Source organism: Bradysia coprophila, unplaced genomic scaffold (genome assembly GCF_014529535.1).
Source record: "Bradysia coprophila strain Holo2 unplaced genomic scaffold, BU_Bcop_v1 contig_94, whole genome shotgun sequence".
In the NCBI taxonomy this organism is placed as follows: domain Eukaryota; kingdom Metazoa; phylum Arthropoda; class Insecta; order Diptera; family Sciaridae; genus Bradysia; species Bradysia coprophila.
Window position 1 is genome coordinate 1,720,887 of NW_023504022.1, and position 15,276 is coordinate 1,736,162.

At 37.9% G+C, this 15,276-nt stretch overlaps 2 protein-coding genes across 4 annotated transcripts; one reads left to right on the forward strand and one right to left on the reverse strand.

Annotated features, from left to right (window-relative positions):
• The first annotated feature begins 10,063 nt into the window (after positions 1 to 10,063).
• LOC119084871 (F-box only protein 22-like) lies at positions 10,064 to 14,308 on the forward strand. 3 transcript variants are annotated; one of them, XM_037195009.1, is made up of 4 exons: positions 10,064 to 10,254; positions 12,568 to 12,712; positions 12,774 to 13,947; positions 14,127 to 14,308. In XM_037195009.1, the coding sequence occupies exons 2-3, from the start codon at positions 12,597 to 12,599 to the stop codon at positions 13,927 to 13,929; spliced, it is 1,272 nt and encodes a 423-aa protein (XP_037050904.1). In that variant the 5' UTR covers positions 10,064 to 10,254; positions 12,568 to 12,596; the 3' UTR covers positions 13,930 to 13,947; positions 14,127 to 14,308. The 3 variants fall into 3 exon arrangements, with proteins under 3 accessions (XP_037050904.1, XP_037050905.1, XP_037050903.1); XM_037195010.1 differs by lacking the exon at positions 10,064 to 10,254 and having other exon boundaries at positions 12,485 to 12,733; positions 12,817 to 13,947; XM_037195008.1 differs by lacking the exon at positions 10,064 to 10,254 and having other exon boundaries at positions 12,485 to 12,712.
• LOC119085487 (ribonuclease 3-like) lies at positions 10,527 to 10,850 on the reverse strand. Its single transcript, XM_037195902.1, has one exon. The coding sequence runs from the start codon at positions 10,848 to 10,850 to the stop codon at positions 10,527 to 10,529; it is 324 nt and encodes a 107-aa protein (XP_037051797.1).
• Positions 14,309 to 15,276: the final 968 nt, after the last annotated feature.

Genomic DNA, 15,276 nt, shown 5'->3' on the forward strand with positions numbered 1-15,276 from the left:
CTGCCATGGATAGAAGACCAACTAATATTTCCACCTTTCCACCTATCATAGTGTTTGTAAAATTGGGCTTTCTAGTCCGTCCCTTTTTTTAAACAAAATAAACACATTTTTTCACGATTCTCTTCGTGAGAATCAATTTTCCTCAGTAAACTTCTATGCATGGCAGAAATTTACCACGCTCGCTCTAAACACTATTTTTTTCGCGCTATTGTGATTGTAAAGCCTCCCATCAACCACATGCATGCATTAACAGTTTAAAAACCCATTGGCGTCACAGTATTCGACAAAATGTTTTAGGCATTCGAGAATTTCCACTGAGAATTTGCTCAATCGTAAACTGGCAAGCAATAGTAATGGATATAATCAAACATATTTAACGTATTGTACAAAAATATACGCAAATCCGAAGAAAATAGAGTAAAAAAATTACTTTCTTGATCAATTTAATAACATTTTTAGTAGGACCAATTATTGGTGGCTCAGCTCTAATTGCATGGTCTATGCAGTTCGGATAAGAGAAAATGAGGTGTCGTTGTAAAGGTAAGACGTGAGGCTATCAAGTGGTGAATGTGGCATCAAAATATATTGACTTTCACAAGTCAAAAACTTTCAGTAGGGCTGGCAATATTTTCAAATTGACTTTTCTCAAAAAAGTACCGGTAACTTTTTTTTTGTTAATTATTGATATAAATTCGTCGCATGGTCCTAAATAATTATCCATAAAAAAATTTCGTATGCAACGACTTTTTTATTTAGACTTTTTTCAAGCTCACCGTGTTGCTTCAGCAATGATGAAAGTCTGAAGTTTTTTTTCTACGTATTTATAAGCAATATATCTCCATATTTACCTATATGACTATAAGAGGGCATTTCCATTTTCGCAGCAAATCTCTAAGTATCATTTATACCGAGATATTGTCAGACGACTGTGTAGGAGAATCGGTACCGAAAATACTGGTCTTGTCTAGGAGCAAACGTTTCCATAAGGGTAATCTTGCCAAAAAATGTGTGTAGCTCTACTGGAACAAAATTCTCGTCTCGTCGCGTTGATCCTCAACCAAAATTAAATTTATCAAAAAAATGGACCCAAAATGGAAAAATGCTACTGATTCAGATAGAGAAACTAATGACGTAAAAAGAAACAATAGAATCACGGCAGAGTAAAATAAACCAGGCAGGCACTGGATGAAAATGAACTCAAATGAACACTGACATAAATTGAAATATTTTATTAGCAAAAAATGTAGGGCTACTAGATTATTCAGGTCCCTAGTCAAATCAGCGCTCGTGCCTGGTTAACTTTACTCTGTCGTGATAGAATCGAAGGCATAGGTTTGGGAGATAACAGGTCTGTTCCATCGAAAAACGATTTTTGACATGCTGAAAACGGGATACTCGACGAAAACGAAAGCATCCACAAAACATAACGTCAGTTTTTGATTATGGATGACGTTTTGACAGCTCAAATAACATTGGAACATAGGTTTGCTCCAAGGCCATATGAATTATCAAATTTCAATATTTCTGTGTAAATCGCGTAGGCGACGTTGTTCGATTTGTATGAAATATCACGCAAGCGACGTTGCTGTGGATGAAATTGTCGTTGTTCGGGTTGTCAAAGTTCGTGTTTACAGTTATCCGCCAAAAAACTCTAAAGGGTGAAAGTGTGACGCAAGTCCCTGTTTCTATTTCTACTTACAAAATAACTGATGAGGGTGACGCTTTCTGAGGCGAAAGTTTTATCAACAAAAAAATTGACCCAAAAAATTTAAGAAAGAAAATTTTAGAAAAAATTGCGTCACAAGTGGCAGATGTTGAGGAAACTAATGTTAGGAAAATAGTTAAAACAGGGAAAAATATGTCCTGAATCATCTGCCACATGTGACCCAATTTTTTCTAAAATTTTCTTTCTTAAATTTTTTGGGTCAATTTTTTGTCGATAAAACTTTCGCCTCAGAAAGCGTAACCCTCAGCAATATCAGTTATTTTGTAAGTAGAAACAGGGACTTGCGTCACACCTTCACCCTTTAGGGTTTTTTGGCGGATATCAGTTCTTATGGAAGTTTATGGGTAAGGGTCACTAGTTTTGTAAGCATCTCATGTCGACAACAGCTCAAACCCATCGAAAAATCCAATGGAAGTTAGGAAGTGCCAGAGGAATCATCGGTCATCCCAAAATTTAGGAACCAACCTTGGAACACCTCACTTATATCGAAAACAGCCGAGATCCATCGAAAAATCCAATGGAAGTTAGGAAGTGCCAGAGGAATCATCGGTCATCCCAAAATTTAGGAACCAACCTTGGAACACCTCACTTATATCGAAAACAACCCAGATCCATCGAAAAACCCGATGGAAGTTATGAAGTGCCAGAGGAATCATCTATCATCCCAAAATTTAGGAACCAACCTCGGAACACCTCACTAATATCGAAAATAACACAAATCCATCGAAAAATCCGATGAAAGTTGGGAAGTGCCAGAGGAATCATATCTTTGTCATTGTTCGGGTTGTCAAAGTTCGTGTTTACAGTTATTTGGAACAAACCTATAAGTTTGGTTATGGCTCTATGGCTCTTTGTCGATGAGTTTTTGACAGTTTTGGGACAGACCAATATGTTACGGTTGCAGGTAATCATCAAACGAGAAAGATTTGTTCAGTGTGTTGTTCCTTTACATTCCGATAAATCTCCTCGGTTTCGGACGATTTTGTGTGCAAACCTGCAAACTAATCATAGCTAACCTCACAAAAGCGGAATTTTATTTTCATGCTTCGGGGCTGAATTTTTCGAATTTTCTCGGGTTTCCGGCCCTTTGCATGAAAACTCACATGTGCACCTGTTTGGGACGGTTGATTTAAGGCACTTTCGCTTTATTCCGCGAAATTTCCAAAAATCAATCGTCCAAAACAGGTGCACAAATGACTATTAAATTCCTGATAAATGCAGAAACGAATTCTACAAGTAAGTATTTTTTTTCGAACAATTCTTTCATTTTCCTTGACTTCAAATTCAAATAACGTTACTAAAAGTTTTTAATTAAATTTTCCATGAGCATTTTCTATGTAACCGTTCAGAATTCGGATCGTTGTAAAGAGTTTCAAAATCTTTATGTGAGACTTTAATTTGACGCGAAAAATGATTTTTCCGTTCCAACAGTTAAAGCTCTTATATATAAAGACTTTATTGACACTGCTTTTACACAAAGTAGCCTAATGACTCAGTATTCTAGACAAAATTTTTCATGAAACATGGATTCGGATCCGTGGACATTTCAGGAGAAATGTTTAAGAGTACAAATGTTGATTACAAATCAAATTTCCGACCTTCAGAGCGACGGATACTATTGTCTCTATCACTGACAGATGGATCTTAAAGTCTTTTAAAAATTGCACAAAACACTTCGACAACGTGCCTCTGGCACCGATGTACAGCCCAATCACTTCTATATTAGCAATGTTATAGTTTGTGCTGAAATACGGGATACATGGTTCATAAATTTCTTTCTTTTCGAGATCGACGGAGTTGAATTGGTCGATGTCGGATTCCATTCTAATTGTCGGGTCAATGATGAAACCTCAATACGAGATCGAATTGTATGCGAAAATATCGACTCGTCTGCTGACGCCATTGATGTCTATGCATTGCCGTTACACGAAAACTGATTTTTCCGTTTCAACAGTTAAAGCTTGACTCTCTGGTTTATGGAGTTATTTGTAGTGCACTCAAAGATTTTTTCTCTCTTTCTCTCTCCTTCTATCTGTGTTTTGATTTATTTGAAATCAATAAATGAAAAGGGAACAATGACTTCAAATTGCATGCAGACCGAAGTTTGCATACAAATAGTGGTATGCGATCACACTGCCAATAGTCAACCGAAGAGGTCATCTATAGGCCGACTGGTATGTACATATTGAACTGCATTCTTCATCGATTCTTAAAATCGCTTCAGAACTACCTATGTATCATTATCGTCCCATCAAGAAAATAGGCTTTTAGTATTTCTTTGTTCCTAATAACTGTAAACACGGATTTTCACGAGCGGAACGAAGATGATTTCATCGATGATGAGGCTATGGCGCTATGAATGAAATTTGAAAGTTTTCCAAATCTATTGTGTTTTGGCGTTGTGTGTGTTTATTACGTAGGTGGAAGCACTGGTTTTCGAGTGGTTTAATGCAAGGTATATAAACATACTGAAGGTAACGCAAACCCTCTAGTTACGGGGAATTTCGTCAAAAAAGTGATTTGCGTTCCTACTGACTTTATAAAAAAAAACTTTTATGGGATAATTTTAAGCATAATTAGTAGTCAAAAAAACGCTAATTAGAATTTTTCAATGCCAGCAGATCAACAAGTTTTGTTAACAAACAAAATTTTGAACGCCAATATAAAATCAGTGGTACAATGCAAACATCTCATTTCTTCTGCAACTTACCATTATTTTCAACGATGATTTTATGTAAAATATAGAACCGACTAAAAAAACGCGACATCTACGTACTTGAGAGTGCTTCGTATTTATTTACACTGCCACACAGTATTGTCAAACAACATACACATAAAAAAAGCACAGAATCAACGTAGTAGTACCTACAACTAAATTTGTAAAAAAATTACTACTGACCGCACAGCATGCAATTACAAGAAGCATCAGCCCCCAAAATGCTGGTTTCCACTTTGAATCACTCGGCTGAATTTTCCACAATTTGTAAACAACTAATTTTGCCGCATGAAGTCCTTGTCCACCAAAACCTGCATCTGCATACACTGCACCAATTATCGCTTCCAAGAATTCGTCGTTTCGCTTCAAATCACTTAATTTAGGTGATTTGTCTATGTAGCGATTCAGCTGTAACTGATTGGCGATTTCGTTTTGTTTTTTTCGGCATACCAGTTGGTCTCTATTGATACTCAAAGTTCCCACGTTAGCACCGTCCATGGATCTGTACAAGTATTCGGTAATCGCCATTTGTATGACCGTGTCACCGAAGAACTCCAATCGCTGAAAATATTTTATGTTGGGGTTTTCACTTCGGAGGCTGCTGTGTGTGGTGGCTTCTTTTAAAATACTCGGATTTTTGAAGAAATACCCAATTTTATTTTCCAGTTCACTTAAATTAGACTGCATCCCACGTATTTCAGTGTTTTATGGTGACAACAAAAAATATTTTGGTGTCAGTATTTTTATCAACTTTTGTTTTGACAATCCACGAGTTAATGCGACATCGGCTAATGTCAAATCATCTTAAATTTCATGTCGCGTTACATATGTTATCAAGCAGACCATTGTTTTACCTCCTCAACAGCTTAGACACCACGACATGAAATCCTCAGTACGGCATCATCGCATATCGGAAAGTCGCCTGGCACTATAAACGCGTCGAATTCGACAATTTTTGTATAGGAATTCACATTAAAAGCGTGATTTTTCTGCTGTTAAAAAAGAACAAGAGGTGGTCTACGCTGCCTTTGCATCTTTTGTCTTGCCGAACCGATTACAGCATATTCACGCTAAATGAAGGCGTTATGATCGTGCTGGTTGGCCTATTAGGGGTCGTTAGCAAAACGGCTGCAAACTGTAAATTCAACGGTAAAGCGAACGGTAACCAAGTGCGAATTTATTGTTATTGTTCACTTTACCGTTGAATTTAAAGTTAGCGGCCGTTCGGCTAACGACTTCTATGAACTTTAAGACGAATCAACACAACGCTAAATTGTAGCCTAAATTTGTACGAAAAAAATAATATATTTCTGCGATGATAACTTCGTATTCTCGTCCTTGAAAAGTGGGTCCATAATTTTGTGTCAAAATGTGTTGTCTTTGAGTACAATGATAGATGTTTGAGGTGATGTAGACTTATGCGAGAAATGTCAAAGTTTCTGCCAATTTTCGTGAAATATTGCGTAGTAGGTTACACCACAACAAATATTTATTATTTTTACTCAAAGCCAACACTTCTCCTCGACACAAAACGATGGACTCACTTTCTCCAGAAAGGACGCGGATACAAAGTTATCATTGAAAATATTTAATTTTTACGCACTTTAGGCTATAATTTAGCGTTGTGTTGATTCGCCAAATTCTTACTCAGTCTAAATCTTCGGTTTTCCAATACGAATTATACGGACCCGATCGGGTTGGAAAATTCTGGCACATCCACACCAATGAAAGTGTAAAACAGGTATGGTCTATTGTCCGCCCGGAGGACATAAAAATTTGATTTTCGTACTTAAACGCACTTATTTTCATATTATTTTGACATATAATGTGAGTGCGTTTAAAACGAATTCGCCGATCGACCATACCTGTTCTAGACACACAAGGTTCTGAAAAAACAGGTTAAGACAGCGACGCAGGTGGGTGACACCGAAATACATAAACGCACTCAGTACAGATTGTCAGAGAGATAACGTCAAAACGGTGTCTTAGTCGTCATATATCTGCAGATTGTGTTTGAAATTAACTTGAAGAAAATGTTTTTTAGGAAAATTTGGGATTCGGTTTCGTAGCCGCTGACGCAATTTGTGTGTCACCGCCTTCGTCATCAACTCAGTTGTCTTAACATGTTCTTTCGGAACCTTGCATCCACGGCATCCACACACCTCAATCGAATTGTCACATACGCAATGTGCGAGGCGTAAACAGCGTGACAGCTGCAGATGTTTTGATTTATTCCCGAATAGGTCTGTTTCAAGCGCTTCAAGGCCATACGAATTGTCAAATTACTGTCAAATTTCATCTATAGAGACATAACCTCATCAATTCAAGTTCAAGTTTCAAGTTTCTTTATTTACCTAGAATTGATTGTATAACATTTACATCATTAATGAGTATCAATCTTTCTCTTCAAAGATTTTGCAAAATATTATCACGATCTCCCTTTAAACAGGTTATAAAATTTTTTGCTAAAGCGCATACCGGAAATCGGAGGAAAAAACCGATCTCTGTGCATGAAATCGTGTTCGTTCGACCAATGAAAATTCGTGTTTACAGTTACTTGGAACAAACCTTGTAAGAGATTTTTTATGCAATAGGTTTGTTCCAAGGCCATATGAATTGTCAAATTTCATCCACAGAACCATAACCTCAATAATATCTCTGTGTAAATCACGTAGGCGACGTTGCTCGATTTGTATGAAATATAACGTAAGCGACGTTGCTATGGATGAAATTGTCGTTGTTCGGGTTGTCAAAGTTCGTGTTTACAGTTACTTGGAACAAACCTGTCAAGGAGTGCACAAATTCACTCAGTTTTTTAACGTTGCAAATTGGCAACGGACCATTCAAGTATAATATGACATGTAGCTTCAGACAAACGTAACAAACAAGAACTCTCGTTGGAGCCTATACATGGGACTCCGTTAAGGAGAAGGTGATCTTGATAAAATCAAGTTCTAAACAGAGACAACCTGTTTCGTCATTTAGGAGCTCTAGGAACTGCTACTCATCAGTCGGTGGCAAACAGTCCATAGAGGTCTCCTAAATGTGCCATCGATACAGGGGACATGTACAATTGAACGAGAAGTGTGTAAAATGTCAGGATATTTGGACGTACGTCCGAAATGACATTAATAAGAAATTTCGATCGAACGGTTGATCGTCTCTTCCTCAGCAGCAAGACACCACAACGCACAACAACGATACAAAAAACACATATGACAAACTCCATGTCAGACGGAAAACGCAGTTACAATGGAAAAAGGTAGTCATAATGGAAAAAGTAGGAAAATCTCTCACCTCAGTCTCACTCATAACGCACGCCAAAATCAATAGCCGGACAGATGGACGAAGCTGGACACACGCACGCAAACAGCAGGAAAAACCTCACTTCGCTTCTCGTGAAGGAAACAATCCGGTTTTCAGACTCACTTCTCTTATCAGCTTCGTCGCGAAAAATCTCACCAATTCCTAAAGTCGAGATCTAGTTAAACAAACGCTGATACCTCAACGAGCTCAAACTTACGCACGGAGAAAAACAGTCAGACACGGATCTAAATCAGACACAGCACGACTTCTGGTTCAGGCAGTCACGAGAACAGAAATCCTTTTCTCAGCTTGACAACGAACACCAAAAGTAAAAGTAAAAGTAAAAGGCTACTCACTCATCGTCGAACAAATTTTATTCTCAACACAATTTCAACGGTTGCTACTACAAGAAAATTGAAACTAAGAAAATCAAAGAAAATTGAAACTAAGAAGAGAAAAGTCTTCACAAAGATCCACACCTTAACAAAGAGATGATGAGCCCATGGGTCAATAATCCAGCCGCCTAACAAACAGACGACCACGGACATCACGCTCGTAGCCCGCAAAACCCAAACGACCTTCCGAATCTCGATTACCGTACGGGTTCTGACCGACATAAGAACTCCTATTTCCGTACGGAGTTTGCGCATGCAGACCGTCGCGACGACGAACTAAATTCCTCCCGTTACTGTCGGTAAAGGGAAATTTCACTCTAGGGCGACGATAACGGACCCGGCTACGTTCGGACCGGTTTTCTTTTCCATCGAAATTTCCACGCAACGGGACACCATTGTTCGAACCAACATTCTTTCCACCGTCGCTCTCGGCTTTCTCGGGTTTGCCTAAATGCACACTACTCGAGGTCTCTCTAGGTACGCCGTTCAAGATCTTTTCAGGTACGTCGTTTAAGACCTTTTCAGGTACGTCGTCATCGTCACTGTGTGCCTTGCTCTTCTCTAAGTTGACCAAACACAACAACTCTTCGACAGTAAACTCAGCTTGGTCATCAACGGACTTCAAGGCGTCAGTACCTTGGACATCCGCATTTCGGATGCCATTGGAACCATCATTACCAGAATATCTTGTTCTACAAATTATTTTACTTTACATTCTTTTCTTTTCTTGGGAACAATTTGAATTCGGTCTATAAGTATTTAAAAACAACGTGCAATGACACGGGAAAATGAATACAGAAGCTATCAATAAAACTGTAAACCTTTACATGACAGTACAATTCGTTTCTACATTGGTATTAGCATATATGGTATTAGTTGACTGAAGCTTCCACAATTTGTAAACAACTATTTTTGCCGCATCTAGTCCTTGTCCACCGAATCCAGCATCTGCATACACTGCACCAATTATCGCTTCCAAGAATTGGTCGTATCGTTTGAAATTCTCATGTAATCCAGGTGATTTGTCTATGTAGCGACTCAGCTGTAGCTGATTGGCGATTTCGGTTTGCTTTCTTCGGCCTACCAGTTTGGCTCTTTTGCTGCTCAAAGTTCCCTCGTTAGCACCGTCCATGGATCTGTACAAGTATTCAGTAATCGCCATTTGTACGACCGTACTACCCACAAACTCTAATCGCTCGAAACATTTTATGGTAGGATTTGTAGCTCGGAGGCTGCTGTGCGTAGTGGCTTCTTTTAAAATACTCGGATTTTTGAAGAAATATCCGATTTTATTTTCCAGTTCAACTAAATTAGACTGCATCACTGCATCCCACGTATTTCAGTGTTTTATGGTGACAACAAAAAATATTTTGGTGACAGTATGTTTATCAACTTTTGTTTTGACAATCCACGAGTTAATGCGACATCGGCTAATGTCAAATCATCTTAAATTTCATGTCGCGTTAAATATGTTATCAAGCAGACCATTGTTTTACCTCAGTTTTACCTTAGTACGGCATCAGAGTATGTCAGAAAGACGCCTGGCACGATAAACGCGTCGAATTCGTCAATTTTTGCATGGGAACTCACATTCAAAACGTGGTCTCTCTGCTGTTTATAAAGAATAAGAGCTGATTTACTCTGCCTTTGTATCTTTTGTCCCATTAAATTTTCTTAAGTTGATGATTTTTCCGATCACCAATCCAAGTACGCGATGGTGGAGGCATCGTTAACTTGCTACGACAAATCGTCTAAAGTTATTAATACAAAATATACTTTCATTCATCACTCCCATAATTTCCCACGTGCCGTTATCGACCCCAATCAATTATAGCATCTTCACACTATTAGAAGGTTCCTTGCTGGTTGGCGTTTCTCGTCTTTAAAATGAGTATCCCCACTGAGCATAAATTTTCGGTTTTTCAAAACGAATTATAGCGACTACTGACCCGGTCGGGTTGGAAAATTTAAGCCCATCGACACACCTCTAATGTTCGAAATGTCACATGCTGGATGTGCGAGAAGTAAACAAAGTGACAGCTGTAGAATCTACAGTGTAGATGTTTTGATTTATTTTCGAATTTTGTAAGTGATTTTTTCTGCAATACCAGGTATCTACAAATTATTTTACTTTACATTCTTTTTCGTCTCACGAACCCATTTTAGAAATATAATATGATCACACTGTATGCTGTTAGTTTGAATGACAAATCTTTGTATCAATGTTAGTTATCGACCAGAACAAAAACTCTTTGCTACGACTCGGAGACAATTTGAATTCGGTAAATGAATGCCAATTCGGTCTATAATAAGTATTTAAAAAAAACTACGTGCAATGACACGGGAAAGTGAATACAAAATCTATCAATAAAACTGTAATCCTTTACATGACAGTACAATTCGTTTCAACATTGGTATTAGTTGGCTGAAGTTTCCACAATTTGTAAACAACTAATTTTGCCGCATCAAGTCCTTGTCCACCGAATCCAGCATCTGCATACACTGCACCAATTATCGCTTCCAAGAATTGGTCGTATCGTTTGAAATTCTCCTGTAATCCAGGTGATTTGTCTATGTAGTGACTCAGCTGTAGCTGATTGGCGATTTCGGTTTGCTTGCTTCGGCCTACCAGTTTGGCTCTTTTGATACTCAAAGTTCCCTCGTTAGCACCGTCCATGGATTTGAACAGGTATTCGGTAATCGCCATTTGTACGACAGTATCACCCAAAAACTCTAATCGCTCGAAATATTTTACGGTAGGATTCGCAGTCCGGAGACTGCTGTGTGTTGTGGCTTCTTTTAAAATACTCCGATTTTTGAAGAAATACCCGATTTTATTTTCCAGTTCTCTTAAGTTAGACGACGACATCGCAACTATTTCAGCTCAGTGGTGACTCAACTTTAATGACAACCACAAACACTGTTGTGGACTGCGATTTGTACAAATTTTCGTTTTGATTATGACATTTTGACAGTAGACGGTGATTCCCATTAATGGGAAATAGAAGCGTAGTGCTAGTACATTACATGATTATAGCCCCGTACGAGGCAAGTACATAAAACCACTGAAGGTAATGCAAATTCGCAGTTAAGCACGTATCCATACTTTGAGGTGAATTTACTGTATATCGATACACATACGTACAAACATTGTAAATATATGTATTGTATGGACAGGAAACATACCTCAAAGTTTGGATACGTGAAAACTCTGATCCGCTGAGGGTCTGCATTACCTTCAGTGGTTTATATACTTTGGTTTGTACGAGGTACTGGTGGACTATTTATTAAGTATAGTTTCCACTTAAAAAGAGCACTCCGTTTAGCCTCCGTTTACATGACAGTTGTAAAATAGAACAAAGGAACTGTCACGTAAACGGAGTAAAAAATTGAAATAAATTTAATTTCCACTCCGTTTGCGTGACAGTTCTTTTGTTCAATTTTACTACTGTCATGTAAACGGAGTGCTCTTTTTAAGTGGAAACTATACTTTAGGATCAACATGTTGCTTTGTAACAAATGGAATTCGAAGCAGATTGTAATGGCTAAGTTTAATATAAGGTTACTGTGATTGTTATCGAAAAAGCTCTGCGTAACTGTGTTGTAATTCTTATAAGAAAGAAGACAATTTCAGTAGAAATTTTGTTAAATTTTTGAGCAGTTGAAGTTATCGAATTCTTTTGCGAAACGGCTCTAGTGAAATAATGGCGGTATGAGTGTAACCTTCTCTACAACCTTGGGTAAAAGCATCTGGTTATAGTTCCGCAAAAAAGATTGTGTGAAATGAAAACTCTTTTTTCCCCTAAAAGGCAATCATTATAAATGTTTACGTTCGGTCCCTCTTGAGTGTCTTAAATGGTATCTTATCGTGTATATCTATTGATCGAAAAATCTGTTGCCACACAATATTCACGGGAATTTTATGAACTAGTCAGTTTTGTGATCAGTCAGCGGGTCGAAATGATGTTTCTAGTTCTCTAGGGAACAACTCTACCAAACCATATTCATTTGTTTTCGTTAACAATAGGAAAACGCAGTTTAGAAACAAAAAAGCAAATGTAATAGATTTTCGTATAATTCTCTTATATTTCTAGTACAATTCATACTAGTTTACCCTGAAACAAAAGCACCATCCTTGTTCCCATAGCTGAATATTTTACAAGTACCACAAGGCAAGTTATAATAAACTGGTCTTCTCACTCACATCATAACATGTTGAAAGAGAAGCAAATGCTTTGACAACTACCCCAAGACAAGTTATACTAAACTGGTCTTCGGGTTTCTCGGTCTGATCGTAACACTCTAACACTCAGAAAATTTGCTGCCCAGTGGTGAAAATGTCAATCAGATCCATGTCCTATTGCCTAAAATTATATCCGTTGTAACAGCTTAATTATCTAACTATTTTCTTTTTCATTTTTAAGAGAAATTCCATCACACATTTGAATGCGAAATGAGCGCAAAGCAAGCTAAACGAAAAAAGCTTTTTGGCAATCTCCAATCGTCTGATAATGGAACCAAAAATGATCATACTGCAGATGATACCAACGAAATAGCTGGAAATAGTTTGTATGTCAGCGACAGTCGATGGTTGATCGCAACCGAATCAATTTACTATTTTTTTTTCTAGTGCGATCAACGGAACTGACTTTGAATCATTGTTTTCCATTCAGATCGTTATGGACAAGATTATGAGCTATCTTACTTACAAAGATGTCTACAAACTGTCACTAAGTTGTCGAGCATTAAGAGAACTATCGATCCTCGAATTGGAGCGTCGAAAGAATGGCTTGGCATCGAAATGTTTACTGTACCGATTGAATAACATTACAGAACCCTTTCTTCAACATCCTAAAAGTGGTGCAAGAGCCGCAGTACACTTGGGAATTCATGTGGCTCAACAAAAGTTTTGCGAATTAATTAATCAATTGCACTTTCGTCCGAAAATTGCTTTTCTATTGACTGGTAATGTAAAAAGTCGTGAGCACCAAATGTGGTCGAGATGGTTCAAAAGGAAGTTGCCGCATGATTGTACCGTCTTGAATGTTCTATCCAAAACAGCCATTTGTGGCTCAATCGATAACCATGTGTATGAGGTCCATCACAATAAATTTGATGGTAATTGCGGACTAGCATATATCTTGCTCGGCACACAGCGCGGCAACCGTAGTATACACGTATTCAAAAGTTTGAAAGAACTCGTGACGCTGACGGATGCCGACGCTAGACGCAAAGATCCAGTAAAATGCATTTTGTACTTTTCTCGATCGCACTCCCGCGCCCAATTATCCAAAATTCTTTCTGTGTGCAAGGAAAGAAACCACAACAACTGCGTTGCATTCGGTGGGCTCGTAATGGATTCGTTAGCTTCATTTGACGATGATGCATACACATCTCAAATTCAGTGTGCCGGCTTGGTGTTTAGTGGGGCAGATTCGGAAGTAATGGCCGCCAGCACCATCATCGAGGATATGACCGATGAGCAGATTCGAAATTCGATGATCAGTTTTCGTGACTCCATTCCATTCGACATAACCGATCCGACAAAGAACACGATTTGTTTTCTTTTATCGTGCATTGAACATTCGCCGCACGTAAATTACAGCTCTGAGTACACGGCGTCGGAGAGTGATATTTTCCATACAATATTTCCGAGCAACATCCGAGTATTTGGATTTTCCGGACATGGTGAATTCGGACAAGTATCTGGTCTTTCGGAAGAGCAGAAGAAAGTCGCTTATCAATTTTCTTGTGTAATTGTTCTAGTACAGTTTCCGATCAGATAAGTCATCTTTGCTGTGATCGATACTATCTCTAGCAAACAAACTCTCAGCTCTCTGTGTCGAATTCACACCTTATTTCTTTGTATTCTACAAACACTATTCTACACTTTGACTGACTACGCTGTACTGTACATGTAAATTCCAAAGGCTACTTGATCTTTCACCACCTTAATAAAAGTAGTTTGGTTGCTAGAGAGGGTATTGCTGTGATGAATAATGTGGAAAACGACAGAAAGCAACAAAGGACGGTGATAGATGCCAGTAACATCGACGATTGAAATTTGTATCTCGATACTTGCTTCTATTTAATTTTTTTTTAAATAGTATTACATGCCTCGATAGGGGTGCTTAATTTTACACATTTTGTCAAACTGACTGGATTTCATGGTGAAATAAATATTTTTTCTATAAAAAAAGTTTCGATTTCTCGAACTTTTCCCCTAGGTATAATCATTTTTCTCTATGGACGCGATTTTTAAAAAAATTTTCTAGTGGTCACGAAAAATCGTCGAAGTTTGTATGGAAAAAAATTTTCCCCCATAGTAGGCCATACAAACTTCGGTGATTTTTCGTGACCACTAAAATTTTTTTTTTTAATCGTGTCCATACAGAAAAATGTTCCATATACCAACACAATATTTTGTATGGTATGTAATTTCCAAATATCGACAAAAAAAATTTTCCATACAAGTAAGAATCACGCTAACTATACAGTGTTAGAAGAGAGTCGAAATTTTGACATCGAGAACAGTTAAATTAACTGGTTTTTCCCCTGTTTTTACGCTCTTTTAACACTGTAAAGAGTGATCACGGCGAGCGATTTCTGACCAGTTAATTTTAACTAATCAGTGGAACACACGTCGAAGTGAGAGGAATTACACAGAAATTTAAACTGGACTTACACGACCCACAGATCAGTTAAATTTGACGGAGTAGGAAAATATGCAGTTTTTAGGTCTTTTTTCTTCTAGAAAAAATACCCTATTATGGGCGCTTTGTCTGTCTGTCTGTCTGTTCAACAAATTTGGTAGTTGGTAGTTTTGGTAGTTGTGTTATTCGGTAGTTTGGAAGTTGGTAGTTGTGAACTGGATTGACATTCAAAATTGCAAAGCCACCATGAACATATCAACACCAGGCTAATTAACTCTAATGCTGGTAGTTCCTCATTTTCGAATTGCAATGTTAACTGTGAGCTATCGGTTATCAGATAACAGATAATTATTATTTGCCTGGTGTTGATATGCTCATGGTGGCTTTGCAATTTTGAATGTCAATCCAGCTCACAACTACAAAACTACCGACTACCAAATTTTCGATTTATAAATAGGCGAGCAGTTAGAATAACTTCGT